The 25,918-nt window shown below is 36.2% G+C and overlaps 2 protein-coding genes and 1 pseudogene across 2 annotated transcripts; 1 reads left to right on the top strand and 2 right to left on the bottom strand.

The window, feature by feature from the left end:
• Positions 1 to 2,291: 2,291 nt before the first annotated feature.
• LOC131313284 (GDSL esterase/lipase At5g45950) lies at positions 2,292 to 8,053 on the top strand. The gene is made up of 5 exons (XM_058341516.1): positions 2,292 to 2,665; positions 5,570 to 5,700; positions 6,034 to 6,267; positions 6,853 to 7,102; positions 7,540 to 8,053. The coding sequence occupies exons 1-5, from the start codon at positions 2,380 to 2,382 to the stop codon at positions 7,731 to 7,733; spliced, it is 1,095 nt and encodes a 364-aa protein (XP_058197499.1). The 5' UTR covers positions 2,292 to 2,379; the 3' UTR covers positions 7,734 to 8,053.
• Positions 8,054 to 10,139: 2,086 nt separating this feature from the next.
• Positions 10,140 to 13,146, bottom strand: LOC131314066 (GDSL esterase/lipase At5g45960-like; annotated as a pseudogene).
• Positions 13,147 to 14,082: 936 nt separating this feature from the next.
• LOC131313280 (GDSL esterase/lipase At5g45960-like) lies at positions 14,083 to 22,068 on the bottom strand. The gene is made up of 5 exons (XM_058341508.1): positions 21,539 to 22,068; positions 19,040 to 19,164; positions 16,331 to 16,573; positions 15,675 to 15,954; positions 14,083 to 14,674 (listed from the first exon to the last, which is right to left on the bottom strand). The coding sequence occupies exons 1-5, from the start codon at positions 21,801 to 21,803 to the stop codon at positions 14,484 to 14,486; spliced, it is 1,104 nt and encodes a 367-aa protein (XP_058197491.1). The 5' UTR covers positions 21,804 to 22,068; the 3' UTR covers positions 14,083 to 14,483.
• Positions 22,069 to 25,918: the final 3,850 nt, after the last annotated feature.

Genomic DNA, 25,918 nt, shown 5'->3' with positions numbered 1-25,918 from the left:
CCCAAATATTTTGGAAAATAAACATTTTTTAGCAAAAAAAAGTTTATTAAAAAAAAGGTCAAAAAAGTAAAAGACAATTTTTTTGGTTGAGAAGTGGTTATTTTCCAAAATATTTGGGTAAAAGTAAAAAAAAAATTACTTTTCTGATTTGTCTTGACGAAAAGAATCGGAAAACCAAAAAAGTGAGGCGCAAAATTAATAAACGCGAAAATAATTTATAATGACAACAAAAAAAAAACCCTAAAAGAGCGTAGTGTTAGTAGTGTCGATGAAATTCAGATAATAACAAAAGTTACTGCACATAATTAATGAATAAAAACATTGATCATACCAATCCCACCATTCTCTAGATCTCGATGAGAATATGAATTTTGATTGATAGAATTCGATGTGATTTTTTGAATGATGTAAGAGAATATTCTGCCATTGTTTGTACCCTTTAATTAGTACGTACCTCACTCTCACCAAACCTGACATCTGCTATGTCATCAATCAAGTTTGTTAGTTCATGCACACTCTCACCGCTGTATATCTTCATGCTATAAAATGCATCTTACGTTATCTATAGGGTTCTCTGGGCCTTGGCCTAACCATCAGTCCACGGTGTGCGAAATTAAGCAACAAATACTAAAATGGATGCGATTTATGTGTTGCTAACGATAAACCAAATCAAAACGAGCAATAAAGTACACAGAGAAACCTAAACATACAAGAGAGAGACACAGATTTACTTGGTTCGGATTATTGCAACAAAACCTTCTAGTAGAGTCCGTCATATTCCGAAACAATGTGGACGATTTTAGTGAAATCCAGAATATTCCAGAAGTTCTGGAGATGTACTTCCAGAGATCGAGTTTGGGATGACTCTCAATAAGTTCCAAATTAGTACGTAAATTATAAAATCTATCAGTACTCTTGTAAGTCTAAAAATAACGGGAGTGGAGCAATATATTGGTGTTATGAAAAAATTTTAGTTTAATTTTTGGGTAATAAGTGAAGAGAAAAATTAAGGTAATAATTGGAAATAAGGGTAATGAGGGGAGAGAGATAGAGAGAGAAATGAAAAATAATGATTGAAGAGATGAGGAAGAAATGAGAGTAATAATTGAAAATAAGAATAATGAGAGTTTTTTGAGTTGAATTTTTTTTTTCAAAATGCCATCCAAACAAAGCATTAACAGATTTTACCATTTCGTTTTCACTTACAAAAAAAGTCTCAACATTTTACCATCTCGTATCCACTAACAAAAAAGTTGTCAACAAAAACATTTTTTGCTACAGTAACTCTACTCACAAACTCATCAACAATTTATTCACTATCGGAAACAACTTGACATTTCACAACTTATTCACTACCGGAAACACCTAACAACTTGTCAACCACAAATAAAAATCTATAAAATTTTCACTATCGAAAACACCCCCTGAGTGTTCACGTGTGTTAATAAATCGTCTATATATAATGATTATTCTTGAGGGTGTTCAAGTGACCACCCTATTCAAAGGGTAGAGCCGCCAGTGAGTGTCCATGTGTGTTAATAAATCATAGTATATATAATGCTCATTCTTGAGGGTGGGTGTTCAAGTGACCACCCTATTAAAAGGTTAGAGCCACTCGCTAGTGAGTGTCCATGTCATGTGTGTTGAATTTCTGGATCAACCAATGGTAACTTGGTAACCCGCTTGTTAAAGCATCCAACTCCAAACCAATTGGCAAAGAGTGGAGAGGCCGCTCAAGCTCATATACTAGTTTTGGAGGAGATAATTAACCGATGTGGGACAAATCCCAACACTCCCCCGCACGTGCGACCCCCGATTCGCACGTGGAGAGGTCAATAAAGGATCCGAAACACACAGATCACAATGAACCAAAGTGCAACTATGGCACAAACAAAGGGGAAAAGCCTCCGAAAGCCTAGCTCTGATACCATGTTAAAGCATCCAACTCCAAACCAATTGGCAAAGAGTGGAGAGGCCGCTCAAGCTCATATACTAGTTTTGGAGGAGATAATTAACCGATGTGGGACAAATCCCAACACCGCTAACGATTAATTCGTCATTAATTTGTCATTGGATCGAGCAATACGTGGACACTGATCAGTAGTACTTGTGAGTAAAACTAACAAATTTTCAAAATCACTGCAACACCACTAGTGAACTACTCGATCCATATTGGACGTTTTCTATCAATTTTCTATGGTATGATATTAAATGCTGACAGATCGACATCAACCTAACTCAATGAATAACCCTGGTGACCTATTTATGGGCATTTGACCATATATGGATGTCTGCCTCCCCAATAGTAAACACCAACTTTCCTCATTAGCCTTTTTTTGGGGTTTTGTCTCTCTGCATGCAGTATCCATCCATCTACCCATGACGAGCATGCGTGTGATAATGGTGGTAGCAATTTTGGCAATGGCAACAGTGATGCCAACGTTGTTCGTAGAGGGTTTCATGGACTACCATCCCATAAGGGCACTGGCGGCCAAAAACAACGTGACGTGTGTTTTGGTGTTTGGAGATTCGAGTGTTGACCCTGGAAACAACAACCATCTCCACCTTGCCCCCAAGGGGAACTTCCCTCCTTACGGGAAAGACTTGTTTGATGGCCACCCTACAGGGAGGCTCAGTAATGGAAGGCTTGCCACTGACTTCATTGGTATGCATGTATTGTTCCCTATAATATTGTTTAGCTTTATATTTGTTCCAGTTGATAGAGAAAATTGATTTACAAGTATCTAATGGTATAACATGTAGCATAAGAACAGTTCACAAGCACAACTGCGAAGGTTAGCCTGGTGATCAAAATTTGCGCGGAATCATTCAAATTTAAGAATATGCGACATTCTTAGGTTTCGGGTCTGAAACCTACTGAGTGTGCACTACCAAATCTTTTGAGATCAGTTCATACTAGACTCTAGTTCGGCTTTTTTTTTTTAATCATGACTCTAGTTAGGCTTTAAGTGGGCTTTGCTTGCTTATAATGAGATAAATTGTCTCTAAAATTACTCGAAATGTGTGGAAACTGGTCTAAACATGACTGGGACCCGTTCGGCTAAATAAGCCAACTGGCTTATTTTTTTGTCCTTGTTCAAATTTTTTTCGTATTTGTTAGTTTTTCGTCAATTTTTTGGAGATTATTGCATCGTCATGACAAGAGGAATCTAAAAAGTAAAAACCTATGATCGAAACCTAATTTTTTTGAATAAAGACAAAAATAAGCCAATAAGTCAATTTTTTCGTCTTTATTCAAAAAAATTGGATTTTGATTATAATTTTTTACTTTTTAGATTCTTCTCGTCATGACGATGTAATAATTTCAAAAAAATTGACGAAAGCTAACAAATACAAAAAAAAATTGAATAAGGATAAAAAAATAAGCCAATTGACTTATTTAGCCTAACGGGATAATTGCATTATCTAAATTTGCTGGAGACTAGCTATCAAGACTAACATGGGTCTTAACATCAACCTGTGAATCGCCACGGTTCAAATGTATGATTCATCACTTTCCTTTTATGGAAGGCTTAGATCCGGAAATTTGCTCTTATCTGTGAGATGGAATATTGTAGTTGCAGTGTACTTGGGGAGTACTAGTTGAGGCAGCAGCCCAAACCTAGTAGTTAGCCAAAATTAGAAACAAAAATGTGAGGTATTTATTCCTAGGGAAAATGACGGCCAAGGACGTGTTTGATAATTAATACCCTCCAAAGACATTTTCAGCATTAACAAATGTACTCAAATGTTCTCAGCATGTCCTTGGCGGGTATTAATTATCAAAACACGTCCTGGGCCGTCATTTTCCCTTATTCCTATATATAAGCATGCATAGGAAATCAGAAAGTTATGAAACCAACCACCCTAGATTATAAAGTAATCCCTCAATCCCAATTTGTTTATTCAATCTCGAAAATTCATCTTTTTAGTGAACACAATGATTACACCTAAAAAAATTGTACTTTCCATATTTACCCTCAACATTTTCAAAAAAGTTACTTTATTCCACTAAAGAAATGGCAAAAAGGGAAAATCGATCCAATTAGAAATCAAATGAACAAACATTTTGGGACACTTAAAAATCAAAAAGTGGACAAACAAATCGGGACGGAGGGAGTACAACTTAACAAAGATGTTTCATGTAATTAAAGAAGTGTTAATGAGAGTGCTAAAAAGGTTATCCAGTTGATCTGCATATTTAATTTTTCCAGCCAGTTGGCTGAGGATGTTGAGTAATTCTTCTTTCAGCGTTCTTAAGGCACCATCATGTAGTGTCGAACACCATTTTCACCATACATTCTAGTGGAGTCCATACAGTTAGTATTGAGGGCTCTATAAAAATGTGTGATGTAGAAATATATTTGGACATCACGTAATAGTGCCCAAGACGCTTGAATAAGTTTTTCTGGTGTAGTGATGATTACTCTACGATTGATGCCCCGTTACAGAATACCTTCTTAAAAAATAAGTATTTATTTCACATTTTTAAATTAAAAAATAATATAAATGAAAAATAATTTTTTAATTTTTTTTTGCACCGTATTAAAGATCTCAATGAGATCTATTAAACAAGATTTATATTGATAGAAAAATTATTTGTGTAAGCACATAATTTTTGAACTTGAAATTACCTTCTTAAAAGTTAAGTACTTATTTCCCTTTTGGGAACGGAACATGAAAGCACAACATAGTACTTTTTGGAAGGGTTTTGTTACCATGGGCCCTGAAGGCACATGTTAGGAGAGCATTTAGGCTAAGGGGGTGTTCCAGCTAAAAAAAAAGGAAGGTTTTTGGAAAAAAAAAGTAATTTTAAACTCAAATATAACGAAAATGAAAAATAATTTTTCAATTTTTTTTCACCTTTTAAAAGATTTCAATGAGATCTATCAAACAAGATTCATATTGATAGGAAAATTATTTGCGTTAACACATAATTTTTGACCTTGAAATTACATTCTTTTCCAAAACCTTCCTTTTGTTTTAGTTGGAACACCACCTAAGTTCCGTTAAAAATTTTGGAGCTTTTTCTTGGTTTATCTTTATTTAATATTTTTTTTTTTTGCATTTGATAATTTGTCGTTTAATTTTTTTAAATAATTAATTCATCTTGAAGAGAGAAATCGGAAAGTGAAAAATTATGAATTTTACTCAAATATTTTCAAAAATATCCAAGAAAAATTCCAAAAGTTGGCTTTTTGAGCTTTATCTTGCATATTTCCGAAGCTATTTGGGTAAAATTCATAATTTTTACTTTTTCAATTCGTATTGACGAGAGGAATCGATAATGCACAAAAATTAGGCACAAAACTAAAATACGTGAAAAAAATTTGAATAAGGATAACAAAAGAAGCTCCAAAAATCTTAGCGGAACTTAGCCGTACTCTTTTGTTTTGCTCTACGTACTTTCACGGGGAGTGTAATCAATTCTTTTTCATGGGATACAAATGCCCCTTCCTTTATGTGTAGTGGGTTTTGTCATTCCCATTAGAAAGTGTGAGGTTTATGTTAATTTTGGATTACTACGGAGTATTTCATGACTTCTGTTACTTACTAAATATTCTTACAGCGGAGGCACTTGGTTATACAAGTGTAATACCAGCATTTCTGGATCCGACTCTAACAAGCGCAGATCTATTACATGGTGTTAGCTTTGCATCGGCTGGTTCGGGTTACGATGAATTGACCGCCAATTTATCGGTAAGTTTATAGTTATCCACATGACTTGGAGTACTAATTATTCAGAAGTCCCGATCGAGCACCATCACGTAGTATATATTTGATCAGGATCATCCCAGCATCACGCATTGTATGTGGACCACTCAAGAATGTGTGGTGGAATTTCCCGAGCTCCAAGTGGCTCTGCTCCTGGAGCACGGAATAATTTGACGTTATACCTATAAGAGGAAGACGACCAATATATATCTTTTTGTGTGTGTGTGTGGTTGTTGATTCTTAATTTGTTTGTCGGACTGATCAGAAGTATCTAATGATCCTTTGGTTTTCTTGCTTTTTTTGACGTGGTGAAATCAGAATTCGTTGTCTGTTTCACACCAACTGCAGTATTTCAGGCATTACAAGATTCACCTGGGACATTTAGTGGGAGAGATAAAAGCTGAAGAAATCACCAGTAATGCCATATATGTTCTAAGCATGGGCTCGAATGACTTCCTCCAGAACTATTACAGAGAACTTGAACGTCCCCAAGAGTTCACCCCCGAACAATACGTGAATTTCTTAGCTGCTCGCATGCTCCATGCTGTTCAGGTTCTCTCTCTCTCTCTCTCTGCTAAACCGGAAAACTGGAGTAAACTGGTCAAATTAAATCAAATCAAAACAAACCAAACTGTCATTAATATTTGGTTTGGTTTTGGTATGTGATCGAAATGTCCAGAGCGAAATTTCTGTAATTTGAAAAATACTTAAATTGGACCAAATCGAACTGTTCACACCCCTACTCTTACTAGGACACAGCAAAAAAGGAGTATTAGATATTGGTTAGTAAGGTCAAAATGCAGAGCGTATATTATAAACTGCTCGGGGCACGATTACAATTTTAATGTTTTCAATTTTAGACCCAACCATGGCAAAAAAGCACCTAAAATAAAACCCACTCCTGAGATGACTAAGGATCAATCATTATACTGAGAAGCCAATTCTTTTTTGGAGCCAATTCTGGTATGCATTTTATGGAAGTTAATTCTGAAAACAGTTCTGGAGAATTCAAATTCAAAAATCCTTTTTAGATGAGTTTTTTTTATTCTGATTATTTTCTTTTGAATTGAAAACTTAATGATGGTTTCACCTGGATATATAGCAGTATGATCATTATTTTTGTTTTGGGAGGTGCAGGGAATGCATGGTTTGGGAGCAAGGAGAATGGCAGTGGTAGGGCTAAGCCCAATTGGTTGCGCGCCATTTGTTAGGACCCTAAAGAATCTCCAACGCAAATGCGACGATGAATACAACGGAGTGGCACGCTCTTTCAATGCCAAGCTACAGCAGAATTTGGCAACCCTGAAGGCGTCCCTAGGAATGCAAATTGTCTACATCGATATCTACTCTATCATGATGAGCGCAATTAACGCCCCTCAGAAATACGGTCAGTATACACACATCATTCGTAATCGATCCATCTTGAATCAAAACTTTTAATGATCTGAATCGTTTATTTTGTAACTAGTGGAGATTTTTTTAACCATTCTGAAAATATATTGTTCGGATGCCGACCTATGATTTTAGAGCACATTTAATATAATGAAAAAAACAGAGAGATAGATACAAACGCACTGATTGCAATATACTATCCATTAATTAGAACATGAACGTGATTTTTTATATTAGTGACAGATATACGACCAACGTTATTGTGGACACTATCTTCTCGACTGGCTTTATGAAATGAACAATTGGAAATACGGCCGGAGATAGATCCAAAAGTTTCAGAATATAGACTAGTGGAAACTGGAGAGGTAGAGTACTAGCTACTATATTCTAGTCTAGACTAGTGTAAACTTATACATGCTTCGCGCTTGGCAGGTTTTAAGGAGACGTCGAAGGGGTGCTGTGGAACAGGGATGTATGAATACAGCGAAACATGCAGGGGAATGAGCACATGTCCAGACCCATCAAAGTACGTGTTTTGGGATGCTGCTCATCCAACTCAGAGAATGTACGAAATTATTGCTGGTGAAGCTGTGGAGACTATTGTGCATGGCTACTCCAACAATTAACTATCTAATTATGCTTTTGAGTGTTGGCGACATTAATTATGTAATAGGCTAGTAGTGTTATGGTTAGTCTAAGCCGTGGGTCCGATCTCATCTGTCCCAAAAACCCCAATGCCTCTGTGTCGAGGGGTTTTCGTTTTCGGCACAGAAGATCCTGCCTCGTCTAAGCCACGTGGGCGGGCCCAAATGAGGCTAAGGAATTCCGTATTATATTGCCCATGGTTTTAGTTGGTTTTGTAAGTGCATGATTTCATGAATTCCTCTGTAGGAGACATGTTAATGTGTTGCTTTGTGCGTGTTTGCATAAACTTTGGTATTTCTCTTGTGGTTTGTCGATTCCTGAATCCCTCTTTCCTTCATTACCAATTAGCCCATAGCCTCCTGGATTTTAATCTATAGTGAGTGGATCTATATATGCAGAGGTGAACAAATTATTTGTGTTTAATTAGCAGTGGTATGAAATACACATATTTCTACATTCATAGCAAAAGGTATCCCGAGATATATATTGCTACTTGCTGGGTCGTCCAAGAAAAGCGACGAGATTGCGTGTGCATGCATGCGTAGCAACTGTTTACTACATGCAATAAAAATTGATGATGACTTGGAGTTTCAGGGATTTTTGCCAAGGAAAATTCTATATATCCCGAAAGAATACGAAGAAATGACCCCAAATTCTTTCGAAGAAATGACCCCAAATTTGAAAATCGACAGTTCAAATTGACTTTAAGTGAATCTGGAACATTGATTTTCAAATTCGAGGTTATTTCTGTGTATTCTTTCGGGGTACCTAGCACTCCTCCTTTGCCAAACATGTATACGCTTTGAAGAATGTTTTTGACCCAAGGAACTTGCTAGGGACAATTGCATTGTACTTCCTCCAAAATTAATGTCATTAAAAATTAGCATAATGTGTGCGAATATTTGAAATTGTACAGGTAGGGGGGGGGGGGGGCGCCCCAAAATGATGAATTTATTGTGTTTTCTTATCTTATCTTTATTTAATTTATTGCCAGAACTCTCCACCGAAACGAAGTAAATGCTCATAACCGTTGCTCCACCTATAGCTAAACGATGAACTAAATGCTTTGTCCTTCCATTTATTTATTTTTATTTTTTGTCATACGTTATTCATCAGCAGGTATTAGTATATTAGTCAACGAGAGGTTCAGACTTCAAAGTCATACGTTATACATTAGCGGAAGTTAGCAGAGTGTTAGTACGTTAGTCAACGAGGGGTTTAGAGAACATCCATAGCCTTGAACCCCAAACCTGCTCCCTATGGAACTCGAGAAGCTTGATTTCTCACCTTCCTTTTATTTACTACGTAAAATATTTTAGCATATTAATTGCAATCATCCGTAGCTTGACATTTGGATCCACATGTTACATCACGTACAGGAATTCGTAATTCATTCGTATCAAATTTTTTCCTTTTATAAACTGCACCTTATAAGTTCCGCCATGATTTTTGGGACTTCTTCTTGTTTTTGTTCTTATTCAATTTTTTTCGCATTTGTTTATTTTTGTGCTTAACTTTCGTGAATTATTGATATGCGTCGAAGAGAGAAATCGAAAAAGTAAAAAAAAAATATGACTTTTACCCAAATATTTTTAGAAATATCCAAAAAAAAAGTCCAAAGCCGATTTTTTTCGACTTTTTGAGTTTTATCTAGAATATTTTCAAAACTATTTCGATAAAAGTCATATTTGTGTATTTGGGGCCACACATACATGGGTATGTGTTGTGACATTTGCGTGTGCTATTAATATAGATACTTCATCGCTTTCTTTCTCTATTAATTCTACGGTATAGTGCAACAGTTGTAGTTTCTGTGAATAAAATTTAACTGAGCGAGCTAGGTGCTTGTTTTTGAAAAAATTTATTTGCAAATTTTGAGATTCTAACTTTTCAAAATTCATTTGGAGTGTTTCTCAAAAATTCTACACGACACATTGTTGGATTCGTAGATCCTGAAAAGCCAAAAAAGTAATGAAATTCACAAAATCCCAAAGCTAGGTTTTGGTAGCTTTAGGGATTTCTGCAATACCAATTCTCAAAAAATAAATGAAATCCTCATAATCCTGCAGTTGCAACAAACATATTTCTCATCTTCTACTAAAATTGGAATATAAAATTTACAGCAGAATCTAAAGCTAAAATTTAAAATATATATGTCCACAGCTGTACGTCGCAACCATACCCTAGATCGATTTAGTGTTCTCCATTCCGAACCCATATATCTATGTTTGGGTTAAACAATTCATTACATTGAATGGATGTAACTGAAAACTACGGATTCGGATCTTCCGTGAGAATTCTCCTCTGAGGATTTTGTGAGGCTTTTGCTGTGGACTTGACAACACACCAATAAGAGATCTAATGGTCCACAACAGTCTTCTCCATTTCTAAACCAAAACGGCGCCGTTCATGGCTGTCTAGATATGAAATTAATTGTTTGGTCAGAAATGTTTCTTCGTGGTACACTTAATTAACATAGTTTCGTTGGAAAACACGGCACATGATAATTATAACAAGCAAAATAACTATAGCTAATTTAATTCCTGAATCTTAGCCATTATCAGCCATACATTAAAAGTTGGGAAATATTAGTCAGTAATAAGAAAATCAATGTCAGAATTAGTGGCCTCAAAGAGGAGCTTGTATGTCTTCTCTGACGGGTGTATCGAGTCCCAAAACATGTACCTCGATGCATCAGAGCAACATAGGAATCTTGGTTGCATAAAAATGACATTTCCAATAAGCCTGTCCCACAACATCCACTGCTAACTCCATCGAAATCTTAAAGTAGGCCAAAAAAAAAAATGTTGTTAGCTAATGGTTGTAAATCTTGGCATCAGGAAATTGCGAGACATTGGAACAAATAGATTGTCACTTACATATTGTCACTTGTAGTGTTTACAAGACAAAAGGCATGCATTTAGTGTTGATATTTGTGTCACAATTTTAATGCTGTCACAATCCTTCTTCATGGCAGTACTGAAGGCAATCTTTTCGTGACAACTTTTATGTTGTAACAAGAAAAATTGTCCCTATACTTCAACTTTCTTGTAGTGATGTCGTTATTACGTACGTAGCTAAACTAAATGACAATTTACTTAAGTATATGACTAAGAAGATAATATAAATAAAATAAACTAGCCCATCAAATTTGTAACCAAAAGAAATATATATTTTTTGTAGAGTTTAGTACAAAATTCTTCTAATATTTTTTGTCATTGCTAAATTAAAATTCAGGAGCCGCGCTGGGCGCCCCCTAAAGTTTTTTGATCCACAAAGGAAAATTTAAATATAATAATTGCAATAGAATGACAAATCCCAAGGGGTTTGACTAAGTGGCTATGAGAAAGCAATAAATACACCTTCATGAGGTAACATGTTCCATTTCCACGGAGGCCAAGCATTCCAAACAATGAAATCATTGGGGGATTATGTCCAGTCCTTACTTTTAGGGTTCTGAAATTAATTGAAGTGGGCGCAAAATGACTTGGACATCCGGTTATCAGAAAAAATTTAGAATGACAAATCTTAATTGAATAGTTGGGCTATAACTTATCAGATTTGAAGTCTGAATACGTTGTGCCAGATCCTTCGATTTACTATTGGAGTGTTAAATGCTTTGGGCTTGGGCAACTAAGGACCCAAGCTACTGGCCTACATCAAACGTCCAGTGTCACTCAACAGCAAACAGATGAGGGAGCATATACAGTACATGAAACAGTGTCCATGAAGCTCCAAAAAAGGAAATGGGAGCTGGTATGGTACATGAAACAGTTTCATGTAAGGAAAACATTTTCGAGCAGAAGAAGGGGAGTCCACTTACCGTACTTGAGGCTTTGAATGATCATGTCAGAAAGAGGCTCATATACATCAATGTAGACAATTCTAACCCCGGAATCTGGTGATGCGCTGTATTGCATGGTGTTGAGCTTTGTTTGGAGCATTAGATTGTGTTGCCCGGCAACTAAGGAGAAAAAATCAACACACCCACGGTTTAGAAATGCGTTATCCGAATTAACGGTAATAACTATAGGTCAGCAACCCATTGGTGGCAATCCAACAACTTAGGTTCTTTGAGCCCTTTGTTCCGACAAATTATCCTACAAGCCCAAGACAAGGTAAACTGATCCATATTCCAATAAACGCACAGTGAAGACCACAAAAAGCATCATCATTGTTACATATCCTTTCATTTCATGTATCAGAAATTACATAAATTATGTCGTTCTTTAACGAAATAATGTTTCAAGTAATCAAACCTGCATGAATTGCTGGACTTGCTGCAACAAGAACTCCATGTAATCTGGGAGACTGTATCTTTTCCTCCGGATTGGTACGGTAAAATAATTGACAACAAAGTCATTTGTACCAGCACTCACAATGTACAGAGCATTTTTTACCAGATTTTTTGTTCTTTTTCTCCCTATCACCAGCTCCACTCACTTTTGATACTCTTTGAAGTATTCCAATTGCTTTGGCAGCGAGATTACATTCTGGGGTAAAAAAAAAAAAAAACAGAATTTAATTTCATTAACATATGTTGAAACTCGAAATTGATGACATAGGCCAAGTTTTGTAAAACATAATTCAAACCAAGCTCTACTTGAACAAATTCTGTTCTCGTAAAACAAACTATCCCGTTCAAGATCACTTTCTTAAACACGAGAAATAAAAGCTAGAAAAAACTGGGATCAAAATCACCAATGAAGTCATTCGCTAGGTGTCAATTGCGAAAACCTTCCGGTTGGGACTTGATTTGGAAAATCTCTCCCGTAGGGCAGGAAATTGCCCTTGAATATAGTCGTTACATAGTTGTTGTTTCCAGGGTCGGCTGTCGAGTCCCCAAACACAAAATTGGCTTGAACTGAATTGTTCAAAGCCTTTGCCTCGCTAGTTCTTGGACTTGAGCTTGGGCTTTGGACGGCGATGAACAAAACACAACGAAACAATATAAGAGAAAGATATTGAAAATGAAAAAGATTTAACCAATGTTTGAGGGAGGAATTCATATCGGTGGGATTGATTGGAAAACAAAGGAAATTAACTTGCTGATTATATAGAACAGAGTGAGTGAGTTCCCCATCTTTCGATCCTCTAAAGGTAATTAGTTAAAAAAAAAAAAAGAACCCTTGGATTGTCATCTGGGTGTTAGATGTGGTTTGGAAAAACCGAGTTTCTGTATAGTCTGGAATTCCCAACCACCTTGGACAAGTTAAGTTATTTGGTGATGTTGACAAGAAAATGGTAATTCATAAAAGTAACAGAGTGTGTACCCTGTTGAACACACACACACACATTGTTATTTTCTGCTTCAAGCAAACTATAGAGAGTCTGGATCCCTTCCGACATGCTACGGTCTGGTTTAGGGAAGCAAAACAGGTCCTCAGTACACATTGTTCTCTTTCCTTTAGGTTTTGTTTATAAAAATCTAACTTTTTTTGTAAATCCGTTGTCTTTGTGCTTTAAAGTCTAAGTTGGATGATCTTCTAGATATATATATTGTGAAGAGCTTTGAAAACTGCTACTAGTAATTCGTACCCTAAAATTAAGTATGTTAGTTCATGCTTCAAGTCATTACATAGACAGGATGTTGTGTAATTTTCACCTTTATAACCATGTGTCATCACAAGAGATTGATCATTCGAGTCAGTACAGCATTATTCGGGTCTTTTTCTAAATGCCCAAAGTCATCAGGTCTCCACTCGGGTCTTTTTACCCACACAATGACCCAATCCCATTAAAAAGGAATATTTTTGGGAAGTAATTTTTGTTGTGCTTCATAGGGTACCATTTAGTTTTTTTTCGTTCAATTGTTTGGAATTTTCAGGTCAGCTTACTCGAAGAAAAAAAAAAGTTCATGCTATTAGGTTAAACAAACGAGTACTGCTATGGGTACCGACGGTACCCATAGGGAAAATGCACCGACGGCCACCGGACGGTCGTCTCCGGTCACCGGACGGCCGATCCGAGCCGTCCAAAAATTTTAAAAAATAAAACCGAGTGGCCTTGCGCGAGAATCAATGGCATCCGAGGTGTGTAGGGTACTTGATCCGAGCACCCATTTTTCGTGTATATTTGTATATACGTGTATATACACGAAAAAGGGGTACTCGGATCAAGTACCCTACACACCTCGGATGCCATTGATTCTCGCGTAAGGCCACTCGGTTTTATTTTTTAAAATTTTTGGACGGCTCGGATCGGCCGTCCGGTGACCGGAGACGGCCGTCCGGTGGCCGTCGGTGCATTTTCCCTATGGGTACCGTCGGTACCAATAGGATTTCTGTAAACAAATTGATTAAAGGAATGTGCTAGGAAGCCCAACAAGTAAAAAAGCACATGAAAGGTACAGATTCTGGTATACAAATTGGCCAAATAAGCCTTACGACACACAAAGTCCTTGGACACCATCAATTTTTTTGTTTTGTCAATCGATAGAAGATAATTTTACATCATATATGAATTAATAGTACAAATTCGAGACGCTACAACAACTGTGTGAGTCTACGAGACAACAAAGCATAACAACTCAATAATATAAAAAATAAGCCCATTATAGGAAAAAGCTCTCTAAGGAAAAAATACTCACACGCAGGTAGAGAAATTCAAACTCCCGACCTCCTGGTGAGATGCAAGAGTTCTGGACAACTGAACTAGCCCAAGTTGATTTTGGACACCACCAAGTTGCTGGTCCTTTATTGATGGCAGCGGAAACTGAACTTGCTGCTGCTTTAATTAGTTATAGAATTGATGGCATCAATATTGGCACCAGCTATAACTGAACTTGCAGCTTCAGTTAGATGCACCGAGTCAAAGAATTCGTACTTTGACCTATCAGAACAAACTGCTGAAAGTGGGTTGCACAGAACTGACTGCTCCAGCAGACCAGTCCCACAACACCCCTTGTTGATCACATCAAAACCTACAAACAAACAAACAAGTAAGAACGTAAAAAGCATCCCGAGCTCACACCTCTATTTTGGAGACTAAAAAAATAAATAAAATTATACAGAAAATGCGTATAGAGAATATCAGTATTCACACATTTCAAACCCACATCTCCATTTATATCTTCAAAACTCAAATATCCCTCCAAATTCTCAATTCTTAATATACATCAGATCTATGCATAATAGGTTATTTTCTTTTATTAAAATGGGTACTCATCTCTTTTTTTGAGAGGAGTCTCCATATTTGGAGACCCAAATTAAATAGAGATGTGAAGCATAGTTGGTGATGCGATAAGTGATCATAAAGTCCAAAAAATACAAAGACATGGACATACTACTATATAGCCTTTTTTTTAGCAAAAGAAAAGAAAGGATGTGTGTTGATCCCATTCGGGCCATCCATATTTGGCAATGGACGGTTCAGATTTTACCTCGGGACAGTTGAGATCTGTTCAGCTGAAATAAAATCTGAGTTGTCCATTGCTGAACATGAACTGCCCGGATGGGGCTAACACCCATGCACAGGCTGTCCAGTTGAGCTGAAATCTGAGCCATCCATTGTCGAGCATGGACGGCCCAGATGGGGCCAACACTCATGCTGTCCCTTGGGTTCTGAAGCTTGCCTGAAAAGACGTTTCTTAAAATAGGAGATTGAAGTGGTTAAAACTTGCTGATGAAAAAAAAAATGGTGGTTAAAACTTGCTTCCAAACATAACAAAAGTTTAAAAGTTTATTTCTACGTTCTGTACTTTTATCTTCATGCTTCGTCTTCCTTCGTATACACTAATTTAACAAGGATAGCAGACGATGATATTGTGTGTCCGACGGATATATGTGTGTGTAACATACTTAACGTGTATACATTCCTCAAAATATTTGTTCAAGGACAGTGAACCTGCCCTTAAACTATGTGTCAGAATAATGAATCTAGCTCCTGAATAATTTTTGGCCAATGACAATTGACATACATACCATAGTTGGCCGGATTTTGCAAAATGTTAAGCATTGGCGTATATGTATCGAAGTAGGCGAGTTTGAGGCCCTGATTAGCTAAGCTGCTTTGCATGGTCTTCAAAGCCTCTTGAACCTTTGCATTATAATCACTTCCAACAGAATTTAGAGTTTCATTACAAGTACGTGTTACTAGTGCAGTCGCGGGGTCTGATGAGTAGAGTGTAATGACATTCGGCCAGCATCCAAACAACGGTACACCAGAGACTGCAATTCTTCGAGCCCCAAGGTCAACTAAACCCTGCAACCATGCAAACATATATATACTGTATTGATTATTTTGAACATGTTATGGGACATTGATTCATTTGTTTTTCGGTAAATAAAATTAACTTTTCTGGAGCCTCAATAAACAAAAGCAAAATAAACCCAAAAAAAAAAAAAACTTTACCCAAATTTAAATCCCAATTAATACTAGTTGAAACTCCCTAAACGTGACAAATTAATGTCTAGAGCTTCATCCCAAAAACTTCTTTGATTTGTTTCGCACTTTGTTTGGCAGACCACAACAGCTAAATATATCATCTGCACCAATATTTAGTAATGCATGTTCCTTTCCTACCCAAAAAAAAAGGTCAGGTAAATTCTTAGGTAGTACAAAAAAGCAGGGGCCAAACCTGTACGAATTCTTGCAATTGTTGTAACACAAACTCTTCATATTGCTCAATAGTTGTCCCATCCGGAAGGCCTACGACATTTCCAGGTCCATAGTAAGTGATGGCGAAATCGTTCACTGCGCAATTCACAATGAAAACGGCATTCGTGGTCTGATTATCCGCTTCCTCTTGTCCAATGGTGCTTGCAAGTTTTGCTTTGTATTCTTTGAAGTATTCCAATTGCGTTGACATTGGTATTACATTCTAAAGTGCAGAGAACCAAATGATAAAAATACAAATAACAAAAAAAGTACCCAGTTTTTATATTTTGGTAACGTCTCGGAAAACAGTTTTCTCTGCCACATTGAATTAGGTGTGGTACTGGAAGAAAGAAGAAAAAGAGCCTACTTAAAAGGTTTTTTTCGATTGGATGTAATTTGGTCCACTTATGTAAGTTTAGCTAACACCACTCCGATGCCCCTTTTTGCCATGCATAAACTGAACTAGCAATTAAGATAAGCACGAAAGTGAAAGCTTCGATAAATATAGATACACTGCGATCCCATAGAAAGGCATTTCGGTCCCTTGCGGACCAAAGTTGCATAGTCCTGCAAAGGTTTTACTTATGAAGGGATATGATAGCAAATGTAATCCTCTTTCCTCACAACAACAAAAAAAAGAAAAAAGAAAAAGGCACAATTTAATTAACAGTGTTAATTACTTGCTTACATGCATTTAATGCTTAAGCTGGTTTGTTTGGCCATAGCCATCTCCCAGTACATCTGTTGCGAACAAGCTAGTGCGGTACCCGTGCAATGCACTTGAACACAAACAAAAAAATGTGTTATAGTTAATGGTACTTATGATTTAGAATTTAATTATTGAATTCAGAAATATTATTGGGAGGGAAAGTTTGAAAGTCCTTTTTGTTTCTGTTAATTGGGAAAATCAATAGAGAAGGGAGATGAGTAGTAATGGCTTTGGTGCATTTTTGTGTAATTTTTTAATTATTTGTAGAAAGTGAAAATGTAGAATATTTTTTTGAAAGCCCTTACAATAAATAAACTCAATCCAATACATACCTATAGGTGGCGGATCGAAAGAAAAAAAGGCAAATGCTAAGGAATGCCGCTGGGGCACTTGATCAAGTGCAATTTATTGTTAATGGTTAATGCTAGTTTCTTGTTCCCATGCAATGACTTATTAGCTCCACCAACTTTAATTAATTGTCACTGTAGAAATAATTTTACGTACCAACTATACCCTTGCTTGAAGGTTTTTTCCATGATAATGAATGCTTCACATTTTGATTTCAAATAAAAAAGTCAATACCATAGCATATTGCAGTAACGTAAAACTTGACTTCTTTTTTTTTTTTTTTTTGTAAATAAAAGCTCACCCTTCGTCTAAGTTGGGAGAGAAAAAGAAGAGAAGATATTGTTCATCCAATTCACCGTTCACATTTTCCAAATCCTATTTTATTCATCTTATGTGTATGTGATATTTATGGCCTCATAAAATTGTTATTATTTAAAAGATATTTGCAATACCTGTAACATAAGACCCATTTCGAGTCAATAAAATTTTCCCTTTGCCAAGCAAAAAAAAAAAAAAAACATGTTATAGTAAAAACAAACCGGAAAAGTAATGACTTTTACCCAAATATTTTTTGAAATATACAAGATAAAGCCGATTTTTTGGGTAAAAGTTATACAATTTTTGCTTTTTTGATTTCTCGCATCAAGATAAATCAATAATCAACAAAAGTTTGTCGCAAAACTAACAAACGCAAATTTTTTTTGAATAAAAACAACAACAAAAAAAGCCCCAAAAAATAAAAAAATCTCTTAGCGGAATGCCACCTGAATTTAAGTCGACTTAAATAGAGCATCTTTCCAAACCAATTTTTCCTATATCATACTCCTACCTTCTAAAACAAAAGCTATTCTAAAGGGTAATGTTGGCAGTCAAGATGATGCAATTAATGCCATTAACAGAATCAAGGAAAGTGCTTCCAATTATGCAAAATTTTAATGCATAGAAATTCGTTGAACTAGATAAAACATTATTAATTACAATTAAAGAGGGCCCCTAAACATCATTAACTTCAAATTACATCATTAATTGCTCCTAAGTAGATGCGCAGGGGCACTTATTAGTAGGACCGAAAAAAAGAACCCATAGGTGCTCGATCCAATCATTTTATTTTTCAGAATCTTGAAATCTAAATGAAAAGTTAGATAATTGGATTGAGCACTTTAAGTATGCAATTGAACTGATTTTTTGTGAGAGCCCTCAAAAAAATATTTTAAAATTAATAAACGACTCGAATTGTTTATGTGGGACTTGAAATGGGTCCCACACCGTGATCTTTGCACAATCGCTATGCACAAAATCTGTGGGAACTTTTTGTCTTTCATCAATCTTTTTTCCGATTTATATGATCATACTATTATTCTAATTTTTGGATTTCCTCTCGTTATACGAATCATTACCGAATAAAACAAATTGATCCGATCGAAACAAATAAATGCAATTTTTTTTTAAATAAACACAAAAAAACAATACTACTCCACATGATTATTAAGTCAAAACGGGCCTCAGGCAATTGGGAATGCATGCATCTGGTAGGGAGTCAAGTGTCAAGTGTCACAGTAATGGTAAATGGACGATTCCAAACTTTAATGCTGAGAGAGAGAGAGAGAGAGAGAGAGAGAGAGAGAGAGATACAAGTGCTGCTGCAGTCCGTTTGTCAAATCCAGTGCCAGCGGAGGCAAAACCAACTGCTGGCTTGGCTTGGATGGTAAAATCTGGGTCCAAATATGGCACATAATTCTCAAAACCCAAGTAGGAAGCTGCAACAAAACAACACAATCCATACCCAAGTTAATACAGTATTGGCCCTGTACTAGGAGGGTTCAAAGTTTCGGACTCCCTTGATAATTAGGTGGAAAATTTATGAAAAGATACAATTACAAGAATTCTGAAAATAGTACAATCATGTTTACAGTTTAATTATTAAATGAAAATTCCAAAAACAAAATTTTTGTGATATACAGCGTTCAAAATGCAGAAGAATTTTTTCGGATTATCTTAGTTAACAAATATCCTGCTTGATGAAACAAAAGCATTTACAAAAAAAAAAGTGTATCGACATGATTACCCTGATATGTTTTTCAAAGTATAATATATTCTAATATATTTGGTGATCTCCCTTTCATGTGTTTTCATTTCCAAAAATACCCTCAAACTTGTAATTTATGTGGGTAAAAATTGTAGGGGTAAAACAGTAAGACCCCAAATAAAGAACCTTTTTCACAAGCAAAGATTGGGAGAGAGAGAGAGAGTGACAGGCGTTTTTTGCTTTTGGCTTCAATTTGTTTGGACTGCACACTCATCAAGATCAAGGCTACAAAAGTGAGGACAATCTGACAACTGTGTGGTGTGTTTGAAATAAGGGTGGGCACGGGTCGGACGGGTCGGGTTCGGCCCCGACCCCGACCCGACCAGTCGGGTATCACTTTTTTGGAACCCGAACCCGAACCGAAGGAGGGGGGATATCCGTCCGTGTAACCGATTTTTTTGGTCGGGTCAGGTCGGGTTATGGTCGGGTCGGGTTGGTCGGGCCCGACCAAAACCGAAGTAAAGTATATGAATTCCTTTGTTTTTTGGTCGGGTCGGGTTAGAAAAAACAGCACCCCGAGCCCTGAACCGAAAACTGATTTTTTTAAAAAATTGTACCCGTACCCGACCGAACCACATGTTCGGCCCCACCCGAAACCCTTTGGGTCGGGTCGGGTCGGGTTCGTCGGGTCTCGGTTTTTTTGCACACCCCTAGACTTTGAAATACTCTTATTTCTCCATCTTTTCCCTTCGCTTTCTTATACTATTGTGTGGTGTATATTTCTTATGGGGAAGGGTACTAACTGATATGGTTTAGAATGAAATGTTGGTAAAGCTATGCGTAAAGGGGAAAAAAAAATATGAAGAATTCTCATGGTGCAAATGTCCTCCCATTTAATGTAATCATTTCAGGAATTCAAATTAGGGTAAATCCAAAAGTTTTTGAAATTTCTCACATTTTCCAAAAGTTTTTGAACCATCACTGGTTCATCACCATCGCTGACTGCAATTGTTCTCCCATTTAATGTAACTAGAGGCCGGGCACACACGATGCGTGTGCAAGTCGGATTTTTACAACGTTTTCGTAAAAATGCTTCCTACTCATTGTTTGATCAAATTTTTACAAATGTTGTGAAAATCCGACTTGCACACGTATCGCGTGTGCCCGGCCTCTAATTATTAATTAAGCTTGTAATCAAACTTATCAAATACCAATTGTACATCAGTCTCGAAAGAATAGAAAATGCTTGACATATTTAATATTTCTCACACCGTATGGGGAACCATAATTTGGTAAAATAAGCTCCAATAAAAACAGTAGTGGACAAGTTGTTTGGAATGAATAGTGACAACTGATTTATTATTATCTTTGTATCATCAAATTTTCAACTTGAATGGTCATGTCAACGACAGGGATCTAAAAAATAAAGACTATAACAAAATCCTAAAATAAATTGTTAATTAAGGAGAAAAATAATCTAAAAGAGACAGAATTTTGGAATTCTTTTTTGCTTATTGTGTTCTTCTCGTCGGGGCAAATACAAAAATGTGAAATTAGCACTGTGTCCTAAAGTTAACTAAAAATTAAAAAAATACACATAATGCTAATTACAAGTTATTCATTAATCATACATGTCAATCCTGGACTAGTTGAAGAAGAAAAGAAGCAAAACATATTATTATTATTTATTTCTACCTCACCTTCATTCCAATGTGACATACTGGTTAATTTTGTTTACCAACTTATTTTATCTTTTAGAAAAAATATATTTATGCTTTCAATTCGTCTCGAAAGAAGCAATAAAAAAAAAGTGAAACAAATAGAGTAGTTCTTTTTCACCTCCTTGTAAGCTTTTCTTTATTTTTTTTCAAAAAAAAAGACCCACCACTGGGGCAATTGAAAAAGAGCTCCACTATCAGGGAAATTAGAAACAAAATCTACAACTCGAAATAAATATTTTTCTTAATCTTCATGGTTGAATCTTATCGCCTTTTTTAAAGTAAGCTTTCTTGTGAACTTTCATGGTTTTGAACTTTCCGATGAGTACACATAATGTTTTACTTCAAAATTAAGACAATTAATGTAAAAAAAAGATTCTGTCTTACCAAGAAAATCAGCAATGACCTTCCCATCACTGAACCTGCCAGTGGCTTTCTGGTTCACAAAATCAATTCCATAAGGTGCAAAGTTGCTCCTGGCAATAGAACCAATGTAGTTGTTGTTTCCAGGGTCCACATAAGAGTCTCCAAACACATAAAAGGCTGCGATCGAGTGGTTGGAAACCTCTCGAGCTTGATTTCGAGATATCAAATTGGGAAAAATAAACAACAAACCAATAATAAAAAGCACAGATTTGATTTTGGAACTCATATTCACGTCAAGTGAATAGAGTAGAGATGAAAAAACTGAACAAGTTCTACTCCCTACTTCTCGAACCCTGGTTGTGGTATGCGAAACTGAAGCATTGATTCTTTATTTATAAGTACGTTCCCTCGTTGGGTTCATTTTCGTTTATGAAGCTCGCACAGACGTAGAAGATTCATTTGATGTGCCATTGATCCCCCCCATAGTTATATCCACATGAGAACAAATTCTACACCGAACTTCCAACCAAGCCACTTTGTACTAGAGGTGTCGAATAGACTGCACCGTGCCAGCCCAGCCCATTTATTTTCGTGCCTAATGTGTTTTGTGCCGTGCTGTGCTAACGCTGAACGTGTTGTGCTCGTGCTTGTGCCAGCCTGACCCATTTGACACATTTACATAGTACAGCCAGTCGGCCAACCGGACATTAGAACTTGACATCTCACCTAATATATAGGTTATCAATTGTGGGTCAACGACCTTTACGAAAATCAGCCTTAATAGCAACAAACTATACGTAACGAACAATTTATAACGTTTTTTGGGTAAGTCACAAAGAGAAATTGATTTGCTAGAGTGAAAATCCAGTGGATACTGGATTTTAGTAAAGGAGCATAGGTTTTAAGAGATTTCTTGGAGGGAGTCAACTTAAAAATAGTCATCAATATGTGAAGTAGTCTCTCTAGATGATATTAACGAAAATTAATAGGTCGTTCGGCTAAATAAGTCACTTGGCTTATTTTTTTGTTCTTATTCAATTTTTTTTTCGTATTTGTTAGTTTTTTGTTAATTTTTTGGGGATTATTACTTCTTCATGACAAGAAGAATCTAAAAAGTAAAAAATTACGATCGAAATTCAAATTTTTTTAAATAAAGACAAAAAAATTGGCTTATTGGCTTATTTTTGTCTTTATTCAAAAAAATTAGGTTTCGATCGTAATTTTTTACTTTTAAGATTCCTTTCATCATGACGAAACAATAATCCCCAAAAAAATTGACGAAAAACTAACAAATGCAAAAAAATAAGCCACTTGACTTATTTAGCCGAACGACCCCAGTGGCTTAGGTGAGGTGTGGGATAAAGTTTAACATTCTAATCTCTAGGGTACCACCCGGAGGGACGTGTATTGATTGAAAAAGTGAGGATTATATATTTCTGAAAACTACTCGGTGAAGCAGGCCAACTCATCCAGTAGTGAAAGTGACATGCATTTATAGTTTCTAGTATTCATTAACATGTGAAGTTAGTCTAGTTGGTTGGTGGCTTGGTTATCACACAATTGATTATAGTTTGATTTTTGAGATCAAGTCTATAAGATAATAAATTCTTCGTAAATTTCATAATTCTAGTATGGATTACTTGCATTTGACCGGATCAAAAATGAAATTAGTTCAGAGACTTGACTGTCGAAAAAACGAAGCTACCATTAGTCAGCCGTTCATACAGCTTCCATTAAAGCCCTTATTTCTGGGTCGGGCAATTAACAAGTTCGTTGAGCCAGTTGGGGCCGAATTTAATGCATACAGCAGTACAGCAGGTGAGATCAATGATCCACAGTCGATTGTACTATAGCTAAGTACAATTCTGGGTCTCGATCGGTTCAATTGCACCACAGTCAATTGTAGTTGAAACCGTATTTTAATGCTTGTAAGTGCATACGCATCAGACTCTTTATATTTTGGATCAATTACATCTTAAAAAATCACTTTATTATTTTAGCTATTCAGTTTTAAAATGTCTACTGCAAGACTCTCCATATAAAAACTATCCCATTAAAATATTATTTTTTTATTCTAAAAAGAAAACACAATAAAAAAAAGAGTGAAAACCTTTTTTTTTTTTTTTTTTTTCTGGTCAAGCGGGAAGGAAAGTGGACAAATCTATTTTCACCAACCAAACCAGCAAACAATTCTCCCCCCTCTCTCTCTAACTTTACTCTCTCTTCTTCTCAACCCAAAACCCAAAAAATTCAGCAAACAAAACCCAGCCCTGGTTCTTCTCATCGAAGGCAGGTGTTCAAAGCCAGAATCAAAGGCGTTCTTCTCATCAAAGTAATCAGACCAATCAAGCCCAGAAGGATCAAATACCCCTCGATCGTTGGGCTCCAACTCCCCCAGTACCAGATCTAAGAAGAAGGTCAAACTGAACCGCCGTGGATCACTTCAAACCTCTCTCTCTCTCTCTCTCTCTGAGTTGAACTGTTGAGAGTTTGCATACATTACAGTATTTTATTGGCAAACGGATGAATAGTTCCTCGTGTATTTCAACGAGGAATTGTAGCTCTTCTACTTCTTCGGCGACTTCCACAAGCTTGATAACGCAGGGTTTTGGGGGATTTTCTTGGAGATGGCTCGTTACTTTAGTTTAGAAGAGAGAGTATAGAGAAAGATGCAGATGCCCTAATGGATTATTGTACGATGTCGATTCACTCATTACCTATATTTGGAAAAAAATTTAAACCTTATTGTTCGGTTATAGATTTGGAAAAAAAATTTCAAACCCAAATCCACTCATTATTTATATTTTCAATTATTACTTTCATTTTTTTTGCACTCATTATTCATATATCCAATCATTAATCTCATTTCTATCTCTATCTACTAATTACTCATATTTTCAATTATTACCATATTTTCTCTCCTCGCTCATTACCCAAAAACCAAATGCAAAAATTTTTCAAACCCACAATTGAACAAGGCATTTTTCTTTGGGTATAGTCTCCAATAAATTTTCAATATCTATTTATCTCCACTCATTACCCTCAAAAGCTTCGATCAAAATTCAAACCGAACGAGACCAAAAAAACGACCTCAATTAGTGTAGTTTTATCCTATCTGTAGTGCGATAAGATTACTGTAGATGAAAATTAGGAATTTGCATACCTAAATTGACAGTGGATGTTGTGGTATATTGTGGTATAGTATGCAACAAGACATCAAATCCGGTCTTTATCTTTCTTGAGTGAGCTGGATTCGAGGTTGATGAAATATCCTTCAATGAAGTTTGATCGAGTGTCTTGGTTCAATTGGTTCATTATTTGCTTTTAGTCATGAGCTATGTAGCATGAACACAGACATGACGGGGTCACGAACACGAATATGAGACCGATTGTGTGTGCCCGTACACATACACAGATGTTTTATATTACAATTTTTTGTGAAATACTTTCGAATGGGTTATTGGGCTGGTGGCCGTCTCAAAGGTATAAGAATGTGGAAAAAAGGTTGTTGGAACTCTATGTTTCTTTGCAGTCATATGGTCAATATGGATGTCTAGAAATGATATTGTTTGGTCAGAAATGTTTCTTCGTGGTACACTTAATTAACAAGAATAATTATAGCTAATTTAATTCCTGAATCGCAGCCATTATCAGCCATATATACATTAAAAGTTGGAAATGTTAGTCAGCAATAAGAAAATCAATGTCAGACTTAGCGGCCTCAAAGAGGAGCTTGTATGTCTTCTTCGACGGGTGTATCGAGTTCCAAAAAACATACTTCAATGCATTAGAGCAAGCATATGAGTCCTGATTGTATAAAAATACCGTTTCCAGTAAGCCAGCCCCACAACATCCACTGCGCACCTCATCGAAATCTAAAAGTATGACAAAAAAATATATTGTTAGCTAATGGTTGTAAATCTTCTTGGTATCAGGAAATTGTGGACATTTAAACGAATAGATTGTCACTTACATATTGTCACTAATAGGGTTCACAAACCAGAAGGCATTCTTTTAGTGTTGATATTTGTGTCACAATTTTAATGTTGTCACAAAAGTATTTCTTATTTTTTGTAACCCTTCTCCACTGAACTAAAATTCTGGAGTCATGCTGGGTGCCCCTAAAATTAGTTGTGCTTTTTGAAGTAAAAAGCGTAGCATATATCCATAGTCAAAACTTAAGTTTTTGGATCGGAAAAAAAAAATTATTATAATAATTGCAATGTAGTGCTGACACATCCAAATTGAATAGTTGGGCTCTAACTTATCAGATTTGAAGTTTGAATACGTTGTGCCAGATCCTTCAGTTTACTATTGGAGTATTAATTGTTTGGGCTTGGACAACTAAGGACCCAAGATACTGGCCCACATCAAGAGAGCTGGTACATTACATGAAGCTGG

The sequence above is a fragment of the Rhododendron vialii genome, chromosome 13a (assembly GCF_030253575.1).
Source record: "Rhododendron vialii isolate Sample 1 chromosome 13a, ASM3025357v1".
Lineage (NCBI taxonomy): Eukaryota > Viridiplantae > Streptophyta > Magnoliopsida > Ericales > Ericaceae > Rhododendron > Rhododendron vialii.
The sequence above is the reverse complement of the archived record's forward strand: the minus strand, read 5'-3'. Positions and strand labels throughout refer to the sequence as shown.

What these genes read in the sequence shown, in the direction of transcription:
- LOC131313280 (XM_058341508.1), bottom strand. Translation starts at nt 21,803, where the DNA reads ATGAGTTCCAAAATCAAATCTGTGCTTTTTATTATTGGTTTGTTGTTT. An exon ending in GGTCATTGCTGATTTTCTTG is followed by an intron (nt 19,165 to 21,538) that starts GTAAGACAGAAT and finishes GTTTTGTTGCAG; the next exon opens with CTTCCTACTTGGGTTTTGAG. An exon ending in GCAAAATCCGGCCAACTATG is followed by an intron (nt 14,675 to 15,674) that starts GTATGTATGTCA and finishes GTTTGTTTGTAG; the next exon opens with GTTTTGATGTGATCAACAAG.
- LOC131313284 (XM_058341516.1), top strand. Translation starts at nt 2,380, where the DNA reads ATGACGAGCATGCGTGTGATAATGGTGGTAGCAATTTTGGCAATGGCA. An exon ending in GCTTGCCACTGACTTCATTG is followed by an intron (nt 2,666 to 5,569) that starts GTATGCATGTAT and finishes ATATTCTTACAG; the next exon opens with CGGAGGCACTTGGTTATACA. An exon ending in AATTGACCGCCAATTTATCG is followed by an intron (nt 5,701 to 6,033) that starts GTAAGTTTATAG and finishes TGGTGAAATCAG; the next exon opens with AATTCGTTGTCTGTTTCACA.